Raw genomic sequence first — 20,447 nt, 5'->3', positions numbered from 1 at the left:
CAAGAAAACTATAAAGTACCTTCCAATAAAAATTAACAAAAAATGTAAGACTTTTATGAACAAAAATATAAAATTTCACTGAAGAACATAAAAGACCTTGAATAAATGGAAACAGATGCTGTGTTCATAAAGGGAAAGACTCAAAATTTTAAAGATGTCAGTTCTCCCAAATTAATCTGTAAATTTGACATAATTCCAATTACATTATATCCAGGATAATTTAGAATCAGAATCCAGGAGAGTTTTTCTGGTTAACTTGAGAAAAATGGTTCTAGAATTCACTTGAGAGAATAATGATAAATGAATAGCTAAAACAGTTTTGAAGATGAACGAAACAGAGAAATTCTTCCTACCAGATATCAAAGCTTAGCATAATTAAAACAGTATAGTATGTGGGCAAGGACAGATCAATGGAAAGATGAGAAAATCAAGATTTATTTGGGCACTTGTGTATGATTGAGGAGGCATCACATATGAGTGGGGGAAAGAATGAACTATTCAATAAATGAAATGGTTTGGGATCATTGATTCTACATATGAGGGAAAATTGAAATTTTACGCCTGACCATATTCTAAAATAAATTCTAAATATTTTATCTTAACATCAATAATGAAACTCTAAAGTATTGGAAGAAAATACAGGAAACTCTTAATGTCCCCACAGTAGGGTAGGCCTTCCCCATAAGACAAAAATGATGTCATAAGTCATGAAGGAAAAATATAAATTTGACTGCATCAAAAAACTGGAGTATGCAAAAGAGACCATAAACAAAGTTAAGGTGTTTGAAATGCACATAACAAGGATTAATATTGCATATATATGTAAAAAGTTTCTGCAGATCAATAATAATTTTTAAAACCCAATTGAAAATGGTCGAAGGCTTCATTATTCATAGAAAACAAAATATATGAAAGGATAAGGGAAATGCAAAATAGGATAAAATAGTGCTTTTGTTCATCAATATTAAGTATTGGTGAGGTACGTTGTAGAGAAAATGACACAAATTGGTACAATTTGAAGAACAGTTTGACAGTATTGTAAATCCTGTACGACATGATGGTTCTACTTGGGACTACATATCCTTCAAAAGGACAGGGATAATTGTGCAGCATTTTTTGTAAGAGTAAACCATTGGAAACAACTTAAATAAATATCCATCAGTAGAAAAATGGCTAAATAAAACGTACCTTCTTCATACCAAACAGAATTTTGTTTCTGACCACTTGACATCTTCACTAGGATGTCAGAAAGTCATCTCAAAAACTAAACTGTGGATATTCCTAAAAATATATTCTCCTCATAGCCTTCCCCTCTAATTATTGGTGGCAACTTGCATCTTGCCTGTTGCTCAGATCAGAAACCTTGGAGTATCCTTGGCTCTCCTCTCTCTCTCTCTCTCTCTCTCTCTCTCTCTCTCTCTCTCTCTCTCTCTCTCTCTCTCTCTCTCTCTCTCTCTCCCCCCACCCCGCCCCATCACCTCTTACCAGCTCCTAGATCACTAACTTCCTAACTCATCACCCTGTTTTTACCTTTGTCCCTCTTAGTGTCTATTTCCAACATAGTATCCAGAGTGGTCTTTTTAAAATCTAAGTGAGATCGTGTCACACTTAGGTTCAGAATCCCATAAGCATTTTAGCCGTCTGAAAAAGCCAGGAGCCTCATGTTGGTGTCTCAGGCCCTGTCTGACCCGCTCCTTCTGCCTGACCCCACCTCCTTCTTCCCCTTACCCACTCCCTTGGCTGTACTGGCCTGCTTGCTGTCCTTGAACGCTGTGCCAGGTATGTTCCTACCGCACCGTCTTTGTTCTAGCTATTTCCTTCCCCTCAGAGAGTCTGCCCTTGGAATCTACTGTGCATGACAGTCGATTCCATATGATTTTCTAGTTATATTTCTTATAGTTGGTAGTTATAAAGGTGATATTCAAAGCCTGTCCCATAGAGATAAAATAATGTCATTTCTTAGATACTAGAGTTAAGTTGTGAAAAACACAATAAGCAAGAAATCATGTACCGTATTTCATCAACTAAGATACGTATTTTGGGGGCTGGCCCAGTGGCTCAGGCGATTGGAGCTCTGTGATCCTAATGCCAAAGGCTGCTGCTTCGATTCCCACATGGGCCAGTGTCCTCTCAACCACAAGGTTGCCAGTTCATCTCCCGCAAGGGATGATGGGCTGCACCCCCTGCAACTAACAATGGCAACTGGACCTAGAGCTGAGCTGCGCCCTCCACAACTACAATTGAAAGGACAACTTGACTTGGAAAAAATCCTGGAAGTATACACTGTTCCCAAATAAAGTCCTATTACCCTTCCCCAATAAAATCTTTAAAAAAAAGATACATATATTTTACATAGTAACATCTCTATAATTAGGAGGCATCTTAAAAGCAGTATAATAATGCATTATTTATTATTTTATTGGATATTTAGCATGCAGCACCTCAAACAAAAGCCCAAAAAGTAATGTTGCCTTTTCCCTCTCCTCTCCGGAAAAGGCTGCACCATGACTGCCTTATAATTGGTATTCAACTGTTAACAGTTAATGCCTCTGGGAAGGGATCTTATTTCTCATTGTGCTATTTGGGTTATTATTTTTTTTTAATGATGTGGATGTATTCTTCAACTTAAAAAAAAGAAATTGAATTTTGGTTTAATAATTTGAATAATTACAACAAAAGCATTTTCATCAGATAGTTATAAGAATTTAATAGATTTACATTTAAAATGCATACCATTTAATAAACGTTAAATAGACTTCACCGCTTGAAATCAAGGATATTGAAATATTCAAATCATATAAATAGTCTAAGAGATTTTCATATTCTAGTGTTCTATCCATAATGTATTTTTAAATGATTTTTTATTAAAGTATGCTTGACGTACAATATTAGTTTCACGTATACAGCATTGTGACTTGACATTGATATACCTTATGATGTGATCACCCTGATAAGTCTAGTAACCATCTGTCACCATGCAAAGTTATTATGATATTATTGACTATTTTCCCTATGCTGTGCTTTACATCCCCGTGGCTTATTTATAACTGGAAGTTTGAACCTCTTATTGCCCTTCACCTTTTTCATTCATTTCCCCCTCCCTTCTGACAACCATCAGTTTGTTCTTTGTATCAATAATGAGTCTGTTTCTGTTTTGTTTATTCGTTGGTTTTATTTTTTCAATTTCCACATATAGGTGAAATTATACAGTATTTTTCTCTGACTTATTTCACTTAGCGCATAATACTCTCTAGGTCCATCCTGTTGTATCCATAATTTAAAAGTGAGCTTTATGAGGCTTAAATTTCTATAATACTTTCTATGGTACAAAAGTTAAAATAAAATTAATATAGGAAAAAATCACTTATTCAACATAATGGGGACCAAGTTTCAGGTCACCTTTTCCTAGTAACTGTAAGTAAAGTGATTCACACCTAAGTGGTACACACTAATGATACATGTTTAGAAGTTTACCAGCCCAGCCCCAGCCGCAAAATTACTCATCGGGGGATGAGGTCGGAAGACTGCTTACAAATCTTGAATGAAGTAAATAGATTGTAGCTTTTTATTTTTTATCCCTACCAGAAGGAAACTGTGTCCTATCTTTAGTTTTTCTTATGGTAGGGCTTTTCTCTACCATTGTTTATAAGTATTGCTCATTTCACCCCTACTCCTGCTGTGTAATAATTCGCTTCTTTTTCCTGTTTGCCTTTCTTGTTTTCTATTGCTTTACCTCTTTTTGTGTCCTAGCTTTTTTCTGGAAAAGGCTAGACATTTTAGTCATTCATCACTATTCAGAGCTTCCAGTTGGAAAATGGAAGGTTGCAAATTAAATGTAATCTTCAAGTTTTTAGTTCTGCTTGGCTGTTTTTATTAATGTTCACCACCCACAAGTTCCTTTTTTTCTCTGCACCAGCAGTTTTCCCCCCCCCCCCACTTCCCTTTAAGAAAATAAAACATTTTAGTTTGGCATCATTCAGGATGCTGGAAGCATGAAATAAGTGGTTTAGTTGAAGTTGACTATATTGTGGAGTGAATTCTGTATTTCTGTAATGACGTTGAAGATTTGAAAGAGGTGTCTCATTTTAAATAAGATAAAATCTCCATCCTCTAGTTAGATGATATGCTTAATTTCTTCTCCAGTATTTAACTTAAGAAGTTAAACATGAACATTTGGTTTTTACTGGAAACAAAGAGCCCTCTCCTCTCCCCACCTTGGCCCTCTGGGGTCCACCAGGTCTTTTTCACTTTTGGATCTCTTCAAGGTCAAGCACAATGACTGCCCTTGGTGTTCAAATAATACTTTTGTTTTCTAATTTAGTTTTGTTGGGAATCTTATGTTTCCCAAATGAAAAAATTCTTGGAGTTAAATTTTAATTGAATAATGGTTCAGCACAATTCTCACTGATGATCGCTATTGAGAATTGAAGTGAATCTGAGAAAATGGAAGGGTCTTTTTGTCTAACCTTTCATTTAATATCAGATCATATATACATATACATACATATATGTATGTGTGGATATGTACTCGTAGGCACACACACACACACACACACACACAATCTCTGAGAGACTGACATTACATAAATACAGACTTTCTCCAGGACCCTGTTTTTGGTCCTCTTTTTTCCTGTGGAGGTTGAGTTCATCATAGGAGAGCACATGGACATGGCTCCTCTATAAATGGCTGCTTTCTTTTTTCCAAGTTCCAACCCCTCATTTAACTTCCTTTTCTCTACCTGGATACTTTGTTGCTTCTTCAAACTGTTATTTCTAAAACTGGACTCATTTTCCTTCACACAAACATGGTTCTTCTGGTTTTCCAGTTGTGGTTTATGTTCACATCATTCTGCCCTCACCCAACGTGAAGAATTTGGAGTTCCTTTGATTCTTCTACTTTTTTTATTTTATCCTATCTCTCAAATTTAACTGCCAGTTTCCATGAAAGATCCCTCTGCAACGTATGTGTTTGTTCCTTTTTTTAAAAATCTAAATGCCATAGCCTACCTCAGGTCTCATTACCTCTTGCCTGAAGTATATTTGCTTACTAATTATTCCCTTTATTTCCCTACTTGAGTCTATCTTGTTTATTTTACTGTTATACTCCTCTTCCTGAAGCATAGTACCTGCCTTTTTCCTTTCCTTGTTTCTTTTCTCTTCTCTCCCTCTCGCTCCCTCCCTTGTGTGTGTCTCTCTCTCTCCTTCTCTCTTTCTCTCTTATTATTTATAAACAGTGGAACAACTTGCAAATTTTGAATGAAGTAAATAGATTGTAGATCAGATAATAGTATTGTATCAGTGTTAATTTCCTGATTTTGATTGTTGTACTGTGGTTATATAAGAGACTGTCCTTGCATTTGGAAAATACAGATGGAAGTATTTAGGGGACACAATATCTGTAACATACTCCCAAATTGGAGGAAAAATCATGTATACATATCAGGAAAAAATATATGTATATATGGAGAGAAAGAATTATAAGATAAAGCAAATAGGGCAAATTGATATTTGGGAAATCTGGTTGAAGCATATGTGTGAATTCTTTGTACTGTTTTTGTACTCTTTCTCTGAAATTATTTCAAAATAAAAAGTTTTGTCATTAGAGAGATAATTCCCCTCAATTTTGCTGTGAACCTAAAACTACTCTAAAAAAATAACGTCTTAGTAAAAAATAAAAAGTGATTAGACTCATGGAAAGCATAACAGTAATTCTCTTAAGCAAATATACCAGTGTCATGTTTTGCTTACTGGATAGTTCACTTCAGTTTATTCAACATTTGTTAAGATTCTTACCATGTCTCAAAGGATATAACAGGCATAAACATATAATAGAAAAAATTTGAGATCGGAACAATGTTATCTCATTGTTTATACTGTCGAGTGGCGTGTGGCTTTGCTGTAGCTTTGACTTTACATGGATCAGGACTCACAGGGAAGGTACAGGGATAATCACCCCTAACTCTGAAGGGAAGCGGGGACCTAGGAGCTGAGTCTTTACCGTCTCTCTTTCTACACAAACTTTAAAGTCACTCAGAATTCTCCTGTGTGTCCCTAGGTTTGCTACCTTACAGCATTGGTTTATGCCTGTATTAAAGCTGCTAAAAGTTTATATCTGAGTTGCTGAATTCTATTTTCAGTTAACTGAGTGGGGATTCTTTTAAACCTTCCTAGGGGACCCAGGGGGAAGCTATAAGTATTATATTTTAGTATGTTGAGGATGAGGTTTGAGCAGCTGAACTCAAGACAATGGCTCAAAGCAAAACTTGCGAGAATTGAATGCTGGAAGAAATTTTGATATGCTAAATTTGACAGTACCTGGTCTTGTCCATAAATCTATTTTGATGGCAAGTAGTTTCTGCATTTCTGAGTTATTCTTGTCACCCTCACCCTGGTGGCGTCATTTAACTCTGCCCATGGTATTGATGGCTGTCTGTAGTTGGCACCTCATAAAGTTTTACTCTGGCAGATGACTTTCAATTTAATTCAGTTCAGCAACTTGAGTTCCCACAAAGGAGCAAGCACTGATTTACACACTGGGTATGCAAAGATGAATATAGCGCAGTCTGATAGAGAAAACAGACACGTAAGAAAATTAATGGAACATACACTAGTAAGCACAGTTAAAAAGGACAGAAGTGGCACTGAGAAGGCCTTAGGAAGGAGAAGGAAAAGGGCCAAAGGAGAAGAGGACACAGGTGTGAAAGGGCCACATCCTCTGTCCCTTCAGAGGAAGTCAGTGAGGAGGTCGTTTTAAATTGGATGATCCAGAGCAGTGTATCAGTAAGATGGAGACGAATAGCAAAAGAGAGTTCTCTGGGAAACAGCTATCTGAAGAGGGAACAAATAGGGCTGTCGTTTTTCATTGTGAACCTTGTAGTACTTTGACTTTTACATACATATTGTTACTTTGTTAAATTTTTTTGCTTTAAGTCTTAAATTCTTCTTACTCTTTTTGGCCAACTCAAGTGAAGCCTTTTTCATGCATTCTGTGCCATAAGTAGACAGGCACACCCTTTCATTTAAACCTAAGCAGAAATTCTTTAAAGTGCTTACACGACATTTACCATATTCTGGTTGTAGATTATTTGTTTACTTTTCATACTGCTCTGCTATATCATTAGATTTCTGAAAGCAGGAACTATGTGTCTCAAAACCTTCAGTACTTATTAGTTCCTTACGTGTAGTTGGAAGAATATAATTGCGGGTTTAACCTTGTTTGTTAACTCACATTTTGGAGTCTCGGTGGCATGAAAATTCAAATGTTGTAACTTGAATCTATTATAGAGGTGCCAGCTGGTAAGTGTTATTTTATATATTTTTGTGAAAGTGTAGTCTATTAGTGCTCTAAAATCTGATTCTATGGATTTGGGTAGAATACTCTGGATTTAAGAGTACATTCTGGATTACAGATAATAAGAATTATTAGGAGCTGGTTTCTCATTTGGATAGCTGTTGGTATTGGAAAGATTTATTTCTGTTGTTTATTTATTTATAGCCCAGAAGAATTCCTTTTATTTGATTCTAAGAGGACTGGTGTTCAGTGCATTTAATACTTGGCCATTTTAGGGGATTAGTCATTTTAATATTTTAATCCCATGGTGAGCAAACAATCAGAGTAATAGAAGTAGATTGCTTTTGAGGGAGAATTTGGTCTGCCCTCCTGGCTGTCTCCTAAGCAAGAGAATGTCCAGCTCTTCTAAGCAGATGGTAGGGTAGGATTCTGTTAAAACAGCCCACTCCGAGAGTCTTCCCCCACTTAAATCCATAGACTTCATCAACTCACCACGATCCTTTTCAGAGTTCAATTGATAAACCTAAACATCCTCTGTTTAATTCAACCTTATTTTTATATCATTTTTCTCCTTATAAAGATGTTTTAAATACTATTTCAAGATATTCTTTAGCCCTATGACTCTTGCTAATTTATCCTTAGGTTGGTTAGGCCTGATTTTATATTTACAGAACTAGTATATTTTTTAGAGGTCAAAACAGTAGTGCAAATAATTCCCCCAAACATTTGGCTGCTACTCAGTGTAGTAGAAGGGACTAGTTTAAAAAGTGCTACTTGTATTGCAAAACTGTGTTAAGACATATTAGATGATCTAAAAGTAAAAGGTAATTTGTAATGTCATTCACGTTTTGCCTAAATTGAAATAGCAATATAGGCCCCTTGGTAAAATGGCAAGTGGCAGGTACTGGCCAAAGATGGAAAAATAATCTTAGACCTAGATTCTAGAAGTAACAAGACAACTTCTCAAAAGACATAGTGGATCAGATTCACGTCTGCTGTCATGCCCTTCCAAAACCTCAGGAAAATAAACACTGATGAGGTTTTTAAAGTTGTAGACCATCAAGGACGGGAGAACAGTAGGAAAGACAATAAAAACAAAACTTGGGAAGTTGGAAAACAGAGCAGCAAATAATGTAACAGAACCCCTTAAGCCGGTTGTGGGAAAAGCCAAGAGTCAACCTTATTTATACCACAGAACCTCCCAAAAGACTGAAAAACCGACAGCATCAGTACCTGTGGGAATGAGGCTGAAAGGTTTGCTGAACTTGGGAAGACTGGTTGAAATCTGTTTAAGGAGAGCTCAGATCCCCAGAACCCCTACCCTAGGTCCCACAACTGGGTGATTATTCTTTCCGTACCCTGGCAAATACTGGACGTTTACCCTGGAGAGGGAAATGAGGCGCTCTGGACTCAGAAACACCAGGCACAGTTGAGGCAGATAATGAAAATATCCTATAATGAAAACAGGATGGCTAAGCTATGTTAAGTGTGCTGTGACTCCTAGCCCTGATATCTCACTCTGCTTCCAGAAAGCTAGTGACCAGGCCTTTACTTCCTAGGCAGAACATTAGAGGATCTTTCTCTGGAGAAATTGTTGAGTTCAAGTAGAAAGACCGACTTAAATGGCCCAGCCAGGTAATCCTCAGTGAAGCTCACAGTCACCAAACTCCATTCATATCCTGAGAGCTTTCAGTCCCAAATCTGGTAACAGTCTAGTCCCACATCTATAAATGTGAGTGAGCAAGAAAGAATTCCCAGATAATCGGCCTTTAATGTGCAAGACGGAGACTAAAACAAACATAAGAAGGTGGCTTGGAAGAACGAAGACGGTACAGGGAAAGTACAGCTTCCAAATATCCTAACAGCACATGGAAGTTCATTAACCCTTTTCTCTACTTTTGTGTATGTTTTAAATTTTCCTCTATAATTCTCATAGAGATAAGACTCTCATAGAGATAAGATATTGTACCAATAAAACAATAGCATACTATTAAAAAGGAACACTCAGGGAGCTCTTAGAAATTAAATATATGGTAAAAAAAAAAAAGTAAAACTTCAGTAAAAAGTTTAGAAATTAAATAAGAAATCTCCCAGAAAGGACAACAAGAGAAAAAGAGATGCAAGATAATGAATTCCAACCCTGAATCCAGCATCTAGTCAGATTATCAGCCAGGTGTGAGGGCAGAAAGAAGGCATGGGCAGAAATGCAAGATTTCAAGTACCCTTTTCTCAAGAAAGTGCTGGAGGATGTGCTCCATCAAAATGCAGAGTAAATATAGAAAGGGAGTACATGAGATGTAAGAAACATGAGAGCCATTGGAGGGGTGCAGAGAATCACCAGGATGATATGACGGGCTGTCGCAGGATGAAAACCACAGGCAGCAAATGCAGAATCTGGGTGAAATTTCTTCAGGAAGATGAAATCAAAGGAATATCTGATGCCTGAGAATGCCTTGGGAAAAGATCTAGACCACGGGATAATCTGGCCCACTGTCTGCTTTTTAAATAAAATTGTATTTGAACACAGCTGTACCCTTTTATTTATACATGGTCTATGGCTGCTTTTGCACCACAAGCCAGAGTTGAATAGTTGCAACAGAGACCACATAGCCTGCAAAGTCGAAGTCTTCTATTTGGCCCTTTAAGAAACAGTTTGCAGACTTGATCTAGAGAATTGATTCTAGACCCTTGGCCATGAGTTTGTGGTTGAATTAGTTATGTGTACATAGAAAGCAATGCTCAATCCAGGGAGAACAGAAATTGGCAGGAAAGAAAAAGTAGCCATGATTTACTACATGGCTTAGTTCTGAATATATTTCCATGATTATAAAAATGGAAATGTCAAATATTGTGCTGATTAAAATGACCATGCAACTGCATTGGGAAGGTGGGAAGGATATGCCTGTGTAGTGGGACTAGAAAGAGAAAGGAGCTTAATCCTCGTCTTCCATCGTGGGAAGTCATAGTAGATAAGCCCTAAAACTAAAGAAGAAGCATGGTAGTAAATACCAAGATAATTGACTAAGTGAGGTAAAAATCAGTTCATTTGGAGAGGGAGAAATGAAGAGCAGAGGAACAAGGACTGCTGTTTTTCATACAAACAAACCTTTTGTAGACTTTTTAACCATGTACCTTTATAACTTTGATAAAGGGAAAAAATAAAGAAACCCCCCCCAAAAAAATTGGAAAACAAAGAAGAAAAGAAATTCTTTCTCAAGGTCAACAAATATGCTGTCCTTACTCATGCTGCCCCTTCCTGTTCTTTCCTCCAGTGGATATTTCTCACTAATTACTCCAGTCTGTTTATTTCCTATTGAGTCAGGACAGAGTTACAGAATATTCAGATCATGTTCCATCAACCACTCCCAATTAGTAAGAGTTGGCTTTGTTCATGAAACCAAAATCAATGATGCAATTAGCAAAAAAGGCACCAATTTATGGGGATCCTATCTAGTTCACAGACTTTCCCAGCAAAAGAACATTATTTGGCCTAGCATTTGACTATTGTAATTTAATGTCCTAAAGTAGCTGCCTTCTAAAACTTCATCTGTTCTAAATACCATTCCTACTTAACCCACAAACATGGGAAGACAGTTATTTCTCAATTATTATTCATACATATAATCATACATACAGATACAGATACAGATACATACATACAGATAATCTCAGACATACAGATAATCTCATAATATGTTTCCAGCATCTAGCACTGGACCTAACATGAACAGGCTAGTAAATGTTTAAATGAGTGAATGAATGAATGAACTCAGTTATGTAATCAACAATTAAAACAAAAACCCAAGGTAACCTAAGCTGAAGAAACCAACCCATGTGAAAGCAAAAGGGGATTCCATAACTTTCTTTACCTTTTCGGTCACCACAGCTAAATTGTGGTTCTGAATGATTTTGACTTCTGAATTAAAGTAGTTTTTTTGCCCTTTTTTTCCTAACTCTTAATAGGATCTTTCCAATCAAAGATGTTCCCCTGGAGACAGATGACCTTTCTGATTGGCTCTATCAACGTTTTATTGAAAAAGAGGACCTCTTATCGCATTTTTATGAAACAGGTACACAATATTTTATCACATACCTTCCTGAAGTTACTGATAGTTCCAAAGATATACTTTGGTGGAGATAACCTTTTTTTTTTTTTTTGATTCTTTAGTTACCCTAAAGGAATCAAAGTATTTCTATATTTTAAAATTTCAGCTTAGAATTTTCATAAAGACAAATTTATATTAAATTTATTCAGCCAGTGTGCAAAGATTGAATGATGAGTAAAACGTTGGACAGTGGATCTAATTCAAAAGAGTACACAGTCTGCCAAAGATTGCAATCATACATATACAATTATATGGGTTGTTTTATGAAATAGCAAGTAACCTTCATGTTTTGGCATTATACTTGGTTGTTTAAGTAATACTGTCGTCTAGGAGTCATTTGAGATGTCTTGTAACTGCCTTTTTTATATGCTTATTCTTTTCTTTACATAGAGGGATAAAATTCACTTTTTAGTCTTCACAGGTACAACCTTATACTTTTCTCCTTGGTAGAAAAAAAGTATATTTCCCCTAAGCTCCCTTTTCCATACTTAATATTTTCTATGTACTGTGAAAACTACAGTGCAGTAAAAAAAAGACACAGCACGGGGAGGAGGAAGAAAGGAGGTTAAGAAAAAAAGGAAATTAACATTTGTAGAACACCAAGCACTACCAAAGTGCTTTCACAAATAGTGATCTGTAGACCTATCTTCTAGAGGTTATGCTACTACCATAGGGAAAAAAAGTGAAGAGAAAGTTCTCCCAGGTCTGAGATAACCAGGTAATTTTAGATTAACAGAAGGTGCTGTTTTCTTCCCACTGAGGATATTTTTTGGGACATAATTAAATTTCACGTTAAACCAGACTGTCAAAGGCCTGATGTTGAGCAAAGGCGGATGCTGTGAATTCCCTGTAGTGCTTTTGTTTTTGTGCTCAGAATTGGTTCGCTTTGCCCTCAACAGGATTCCTTCCTGATCTTAACTTGCCGACTCTGGGGCTGTGGAGTAGTGCATATTATTACGTGACAGGAACTGGACACTGCGTGTGTCTTTAGAATTCCTCGTAAGACTCATTGAATAAGGTGTGCCTCTCCACGTGTGCAATCCTTGGTCTTACTCTTGAATTTTCCTGAAAAATAAGACAGGATGTACATGTAAGAAGGCATGAAGCGATTAAGAAAGTACCCTGTTTCCCCAAAAATAAGACCTAGCCAGACAATCAACTCTAATGCGTCTTTTGGAGCAAAAATTAATATAAGACCCGGTATTGTATTGTATTATATTATATTTATCATATTATATTTATTATAAGACCTGGTCTTACAGTAAAATAAGATCGCAAAAACCGCATTAGAGCTGATTGTCTGTCTAGGTCTTATTTTCGGGGAAACAGGGTAACAAGATTTCTCTTTCAGTCTCAGTCTCTTGCTTTATGATATTTGGCCTCAATTGTAGCAGCAATAATGGAAGCTTCTTTTTAAAAGAAAAGTATTTGCATAACAGACCTTGAAACTTTAAAAGTGTTCTCTGTAAATTGCTTGTGAGAAGCAAATCCCCCTCATGAATCAGCTTAGGGTAGGGGATTATCAGCGAGGATAAAGACTGTTTGAAATGCTGCAGAGTGTTATCAAGATGACCTTAGGTAATACTGCCTTGAAGTGGGCCAGCTTTCCTACCAGAAATCTGTTTCCTTCGTGTTTCCTTTTTGTTATTAAGGAAATGTATTCTCTTTTATTATTAAGGAAATTTATTATTCCTTTTTATTATTAAGATATATTTCATAAATCATATTGCCTTTTGAAAATATCAGTGATTCACAACCACATTTTTGTGGCAAAGACAATTAACTTGTAAGAGGAATTAGTATAAGTTATGGTCTTTTGCAAAGTATTTAATATCGATTTTGCACATCTTGTGTCCTGGCCACTGTGGAAATCTCTAAGGATACAGTAGGAAACAAACCATCCAGAGTTCCTGCTCTCATGCAGTTTATATTCCAGCGGGAGACAATCTGTAGAAAAAAAGAACAAGATAGATCCGGGATCATTACAGGTTGTAGAAAGTGCTGAGAAGGAAGTGAACATGGAGATGAGAGTGACTGATGGGGAGGCCGGGTGCTATTGTTTCTGATGCTGGAAGAGTGCGGATGCCCCTGCCGTTCACTGGCACGCAGACGGGGGCACCACAGGCGGAGAGAACGGAGGGAAAGGCTCAGAGGCAGGAAAGGGCTCAGCACTTCGAAAATTGTATTTCAAAGATCTCTATTCAAGAGCAATGGGAAGTCATAGAAGATGCTCCAAAAAACAAATACTCTAGTCAAAGTCATATTCAACTTTTGCTCCAGGAGACTTATCACCACAATAAAACAAAGTAATATTTCTGTCTTGTCTTTTAGGGGCTTTTCCACCTCCCAAGGGCCACAAGGAAGCTGTTTCCAGGGAGATGACCCTCAGCAATACGTGGATCTTTCTCATACAGTCTTTTGCATTTTTGTCAGGCTATATGTGGTACACCATCATTCAGTATTTTTACCATTGCCTGTTTTAGGAATTGACTTGGACTCACCAAGGTCACCATAGGAGTTCAGACTTTCATGAGTGTGCATTATTTTACATGTGCAAATCAGAATATAAAGAGAGAAAAAAGGAAATTCCATGGATGGAGTAATGTTTATCCCCCTTTGGGATATTTTAAAACTCTGCTAAGATGAAGATCAGTAATATAATGAGCTGCTAATATGTGTTAAGGACTTTTCATGTTTTAAAAAGATACATTCTAGCACACATCTAAGCAAACATCACTTTTGGAGGAGGGGAAATCATAAAATCATCCTAGAAGACTGAGAGAAATTCTGTTGCCACCAGACATACTTGATACCCTAGTTCAAGCTAAGAAAGCTGTATTCGTCCTCTTAGCTAGTAGTCTCTGTTAGGGCAGTGCTGTAGAGCGCCCTCCTTTCCGCCAGCTCTTGCTGTGTTACTGATAACCTGGAGCGGGGCTGCTCAGCGTCTTCTGAAGAAGTGTCTCCCTGTCATTTGCAGTGGCTCGTCAGTCCTCAACAACTCAGTGTCACGCGTGCTCTGGGAGGGAAGCAGTGTCCAGTGGACTCATCCCGGTACTAGAATGCGCTCTTTAAAAAGGCTAGCTCAGTCTGACACAGTGTTTACAGGCACTCGTGCTTTCCCTTGTATGAGGGCGTCACTTGCCTTCTTTTGTATAGAAGGCATATTGTAGATTGATAATTGTCTTTTACAAAATGCACTTTGATCAGATGCATATACAGCAAAGCATTAGTAGCAAAGCCTGAGAACAAAGGTGAGCATAAGCAGTGAGAGGCCGTCTTGTCTGCGTGTTTATCTGTTTTGCAGATGCTCTGCAGTGCCTCCCCGAACTGGGCATACAGTGAGGTGTGGCTTCTGTCTGGCTCAAAGGCTTTTTTTTTTTTTTTTGGCATATTAGCACCAATGCATTTGGGGATGGTTGAAATAAATTAATGAGAAACATTTAAATGATTAAGGTGAAATAGCCTAGTTTATTAGAAAAATAAGAGCTACAGCCAGACACTGGCTTAAAACGGTGACAGGTTCTCACATGGCACCCCCAGAACCCGTCACATCAAGGAACTGCCCATGTCAGAGCGGTGTGACCAGGGGTGAGACCATCACACAAGGCTTCCCAGTCTCTTCCAGTTGCTTTTGAAGAGGACAAAGTCAAGTGTCTGTTTCTAGAAAACACATTGGTTTTGTTGTGTTTTTTCTTGTATTTGTCACTGTTCATGCGATTTACCTCACAGTAGAACCAAACTCTTCTCAAAAAGTGCCAGCACCACATCAGCCCATCACGGGCGCGCCAGTGCTGAGAAAGGGCGTGGGCTGTGGTTTGGGACTGGAAGACTCACGATCCTAGGAAGTCAGTTTTCTGGGACATGAGCACTGTAGAATCCCCTGTTGTCGCTAATCATACAAATGACAATTTTGAGAAGTAGGCCGGAAAATAAAAGTACAGGCTGATGTTTTCTGTTTTTCAATAAACCAAAAAAAACTGAGAAGATGTGAATTTTCTCCCAGTTACGTGGGAAGGTAAAGCAACACCAAATAAAAGACACAGCAGCTTCAGCTTTATGTTAACTCCATGCATGTATGAAAGAGAATGATGTGTTAACTGAAATACCTCACTGATTATACTACTACTGGTAAAACGCAGAGGACAGTGTTAATGTGTTTGGTTTGGTCATGGTTGTTATAAGATGCCTTTCTTTTTTTTTAATCTAAGCATTTCATTGTGTGTTTTACAGTCACAGTGAGTAGGTGAAACCAATCTCAATTTAGAGGTATGGGTGACAATAGGAAGCCAAGTAGAAGCTTAAAGATAGCCTCTATTTGAGGCCCAGCAAATTCTACTAGATTACAAGGTGAATTGAAGTTGTTCATTTGAGAGATTAGTCAGCCGTCAGGGGAATGAGTTAGTTGCTCACTGTCAAATATGACATGTGCAGTTCTAGCTATTAGAGTGTTTCCTCATTGCTAAAGCAAGCACAGATAGAGTGGCCAGTTCTGTCTGTCTCTCTGTCTTTCTGTCACACACACACACACACACACCACACGCATACATGCCTACATGGATATGGTTTAAGGCCACTTTTGTCAACACTGTGCCCCAAAGGAACATGATATTATTTCATGTACTGTACACATTAAGCAAACTATTCTATAAGATGCTTTACTTTTCAAGCGCCGTCATTTCAACAGGCTAGTGACAAATACCAATAGATATGTGAGTTAATTTTTGAAAGTAGGTCTGTGAGCTGTCAGTAGATGTGTGTTTCATCTGCCCTCTCCCTCTTTGATTCTTTATCAACATGTTTTCTCTCTTCTGTCAGCAAAATCTGCTTGTTTGAGAGCATCGCTTATGCTTTCTTAGTGGTAACTGGAGTTCTGCTTGCGCTAGGAAACGTGAAGAGAGAATCAGTGTTCTTGAATGGCAATCAGGGAAGCAGCAATATACCACTATACAGAACTGAATAAAAAATCCTAATTTGTACTGTCTTTGCAAAATGAGACGAAAAGAGTTTTAGCAAATATACATTTTGTCTAGGGGAAAGAAAATGACACTGTGCCAGTTTTATACCAGTAGCTTGCAGAATCTCAGCACTTCTTGGTCTCAGCTGATATGCCTGGATTCCCATAGCAGACAGGGTTGTGAACTCTCTGCTGGGTCCTGGTCTCAGTGAGTCACAGTGATGGAGCCACTGCTTGGCCTCAGCCAGGCTCAGTGATTCCCGAAGTGACCACCTCAGCAGTTCAGAAACCATTATTGGGGTTGAAATATGCAGACATTGTGGAGAAACCCAAACGCCAGTGGAAGTTAAAGACGAACTACAGAATGGAAATGATGTTTTGGGTGGGCAAAAAAACTAGTTGAGAATCTAAATAGTAGATTAAAAAAAAAAAAGGTTAGCTGTGAATTTAGATCTGTTATCTGTCATATCTTAATGTGACAACCAACCCTTAATTTTCCACAGTATAGGAACTAGAGATTACTGGATAATTGTTCCACTAATATGTCATAGTAAGCCAAAAACCTAATTGTATTTAGGAGTTTGAATTGTTCTCATCAAACTTTTCTTTCCTAGGGATAATTTTTAAAATGATTGAGTTGTTTCTTAGTTTCTCTTGCCTATATATTTATGACTGTGTTAATGAGTAGTGAAAAGATTTGGAAAGAGCTTCAGGAGAAGGAATCACAAAAGCCTAAATAATTAATAGGCTACAAAAGGAATCCCTAAATAATCAAGAGTTTGCAGGTGTTGCGATTGTTCTGAAATGTTTTTATGCAAATGAAGTGTTAAATCACCAAATGTAAACCTCAGAAGATCATCCTCATGTTCATATCGTTTGGAACGATGTTAAGAATGCCTCTTCATTCTGTGCTCTTGTTACTTGTGGATTTGTCTTAGTAACGTTTTTTGACAATCACTTCCCTAAAGACTCTTCTGAACTAGTGGGACCTGGTTATAATCATAGAACATAGTCTTTAATCATGGATAGTCTTCTTGGATTCTTTTTATATTTAAGAAAATTTGTGCTGCTGCATAGGAAGAGTTAGTTATTTTCTTCATTATGCAGGACTTCACTCCAGAGTTACCATTACGAGCGTACCAGCTCTGGTCCACCAATGATGGATAAAAATGGTTAGTCTTACATTTTGCCATGTAGTGCTGTGAACCTTGCTTCTGGTAACATGAAAGGTAAAGTCAAAGGAGCACTGGGCAGCAGGTATACTGACTCATTTTATGAAGGGGTAAAGACTAATATGTTTGGGACCAAAACCACCTAACTTGGACATTGCTAGATCACAAAGGGGCTAGGTGTTCTCTGGAGCGGTCCCTGGCTGGTGCTTTACTGTGATCATTTTGCATTGAGCCCCAACAATTAGGAACTGGACCCTGGGACTGAGCTGAGGGTGCTGAACTGTTGGGGGAGGGTGACTGTGGCCATATGGAAGATAAAATATGGGTTTTTCTGCAAAATTTCCATTTGAGGATTTTTACATTTAGTATTTTTTTAAAACAGTTTAAACAACAACAAAAAACTACGTATTCTTGTTGCAAAGTATGCACACATATTTTGAATGGCTTTATTTTTATTGTGTAAAACTGTTGAACACATGGCTGTGATTCACACATCTTTACATGTAAGGAGTCTATGCATTTTACAGTAACTTCTGTTACGATTGGGTAATGAAACAGTTGTACATTGAACTGCCATTATTTTAAGTGCTTTCATTTTTCTTTACAGTTATCACAAAATTGTATTTATTTTATAGAGATGGATTTTGTTTTCCTGATGCCATAATGTTTACTTGGGCATGGTGACCTATCTTTCTTTCTTTGTGTATCTGCATGTTGTAATGTATGATAAGAATGAATGTAAAGGCTGTGGCAACTGTAATTTTTGTAAAGGGCTGGTCACACGTGGATCTGGTTTATGAATGCACTGGGATTATTTTAGTAACCAGATCACCTTTTCAGAAATTGAGATGTGAACACCAAAAGAAGCATTTTCTCAACAAAAAATTAATAGCTGGTTCTATTTTTTTTAACCTAGAAAAAAATAAAGTTGATTTTTTTCAAGTAAAGTGCTTTCAATTCTTAGTAGTGGGGATGGGGTGTTTGTGTTTTACTGGAGCTATTTTGGCATTGACATCTGTAGACGTGTACTTAGAACTCACCATGGCAGTTGGATGCTGAGGGCAAACTGAAACATCAAATGAAAAAACATTGTTCTTCCTCCTTTGGTTTTAAACTATTTCCCCCTCCCCCTTCCTTACTCTTCTCATCTAGTGGTACACTGGTAAATGTTTCTGCTCTCCTTGGAAAAAAAAGTTATGTATACAGGCATACATAAGTTTGTAATAAATTTTGCTGATAGCAAGGATGTATAACAACAAGGATGTGATAATAAAATATATGATAATATATTTTATATTATCATATATACTAAATAATAAAATATACTTTATTATAAATTCTATATAGCCAATTGATTCTCCCAGGATGCTTTTACTGATTTTTGCTGAACTCTTGTAGTTAACCTATGACTGCAATTCAACCATGATTTGAAAACTGGAATTACATCCTAATCCAGAAATTTCTCAAATTTATTGTCATTCAATCTGATATGTGATCTACTGTTAAATTATTTGTTAGCCTTGAACAAATTATACTCATTAAAGTGAACCACTTTTAGCTTCAGCACCAATTGTAAACTTACATAATTGATTTTTAATTACAGTCAATTAACAACTGGCAAAATTCGAAAACTTAGCTCTCTTGAGCTGGTAGGAGCTGTCTCCAGCACACCACTGCCCTGTTCTGTATTTTGGGATTTTTAACTGTTGGTGTTGAATAAACTTTTCACAATGAATCACTCCCTGCTCTCAGGAAATTCCTATTGCTGACCCTGGCAGAGGCTTTAAAGGGTGAGAAGGCATTAACATCAGTCCACAGAGCATGCTTTTGATTTGAAGAATTTGACGAAAGCCAAGGTTTCCTGGAGTGCATGGAAAGCTTGCATATTTCTAAAGTTGGCTCTATGCTTTCATTTCTCAAAGTAAATGGACACAGGCGTCTCTAAGATTTTGTTTTGAGCATTTAAGACATTTATTGTTTCGATATTTGTAGATTGTTTGATCGCACTGAAGATTTTTAAATGCATTAAAATATCTTACACAATCTGCCAAATAAGTTAAATAATTACAGTTCAGCCTACCTCTTCTGTTTTCTATGTGGGTTTAGGCTGCTGGTTTTGGTGAGGTTATACATTTTTTCCCCCTAGAAGTGGTTTCTGTAGAAGATGAAGAACAAACTGGGGGCAGGGCCTGAAAGCAAATTTGAAGCACTCAGAGATCTATTGTTGACCAGCCCTATTCCTTATGAGTTGGGGAGAAAAAAAAAAAAAAGCCATTGTCTATAATTTCCACTTAACATGAAAATGTTTGCTTTAAAAATGTTTCCTCCTGCTGGAAAAAAAAATGTATTTTTAAAGGGAAAAAAAATTCCTCTTTTGGCTATAAGAAAAAGTCAGCTGTATGAGCAGGTGTGACCATAGCATAACATGCTGATATGATATAAATCAATAAATTTTTACCTCTCAGGACTTGGATAACCTTTTTCTTACCTCTTAAAGGCTTGAGAAACATTAAGTATTAATAATCCAGATTCAAATGGAACATTGGGAGGAGGGTTGGCTAACCGCTGAAAGGAGAGAGGCTTCTTTCATAATCAAAATACTCTGAATTGGGTATGATTAAATCCATTTTACAAAGGAAGAAATTGGAGTAATGCTTTTTTGCTTGAATGCATGAGCCTATCACAGCCTCTTCCTCAGTTTTCCCCTGCAGGGTTTCTGTTGCCTCATCTTGGAATACTATCTGCCTTTTAGGTGTGTGACCCACTCTAGAGATGGTGGTAAAGTTCCCGCTGTTTACTTACCTCCTGCAAGAGAACATGTGCCATCCTTGTGACTATAGTAACCATGTTTCCCCGAAAATAAGACCTAGCTGGGCCATCAGCTCTAATGCATCTTTTGGAGCAAAAATTAATATAAGACCTGG

At 37.3% G+C, this 20,447-nt stretch overlaps 1 protein-coding gene across 1 annotated transcript in view; it reads left to right on the top strand.

Moving 5' to 3' along the window:
- LPGAT1 (lysophosphatidylglycerol acyltransferase 1) overlaps window positions 1-19,990 on the top strand; it is a 70,395-nt gene extending 50,405 nt beyond the window's left edge. The window contains 2 exon segments of the mRNA XM_081025860.1: window positions 11,255-11,361; window positions 13,729-19,990. Of these exon segments, the coding sequence (XP_080881986.1) occupies window positions 11,255-11,361; window positions 13,729-13,880 (259 nt within the window). The 3' untranslated portion in view covers window positions 13,881-19,990.
- The last annotated feature ends 457 nt before the right edge of the window (window positions 19,991-20,447 follow it).

Source organism: Rhinolophus hipposideros, assembly GCF_964194185.1.
Source record: "Rhinolophus hipposideros genome assembly, chromosome: 19".
Taxonomy (NCBI): Eukaryota; Metazoa; Chordata; class Mammalia; order Chiroptera; family Rhinolophidae; genus Rhinolophus; species Rhinolophus hipposideros.
Note: the sequence above shows the minus strand (reverse complement) of the source record. Positions and strands in the feature narration are given on the sequence as shown.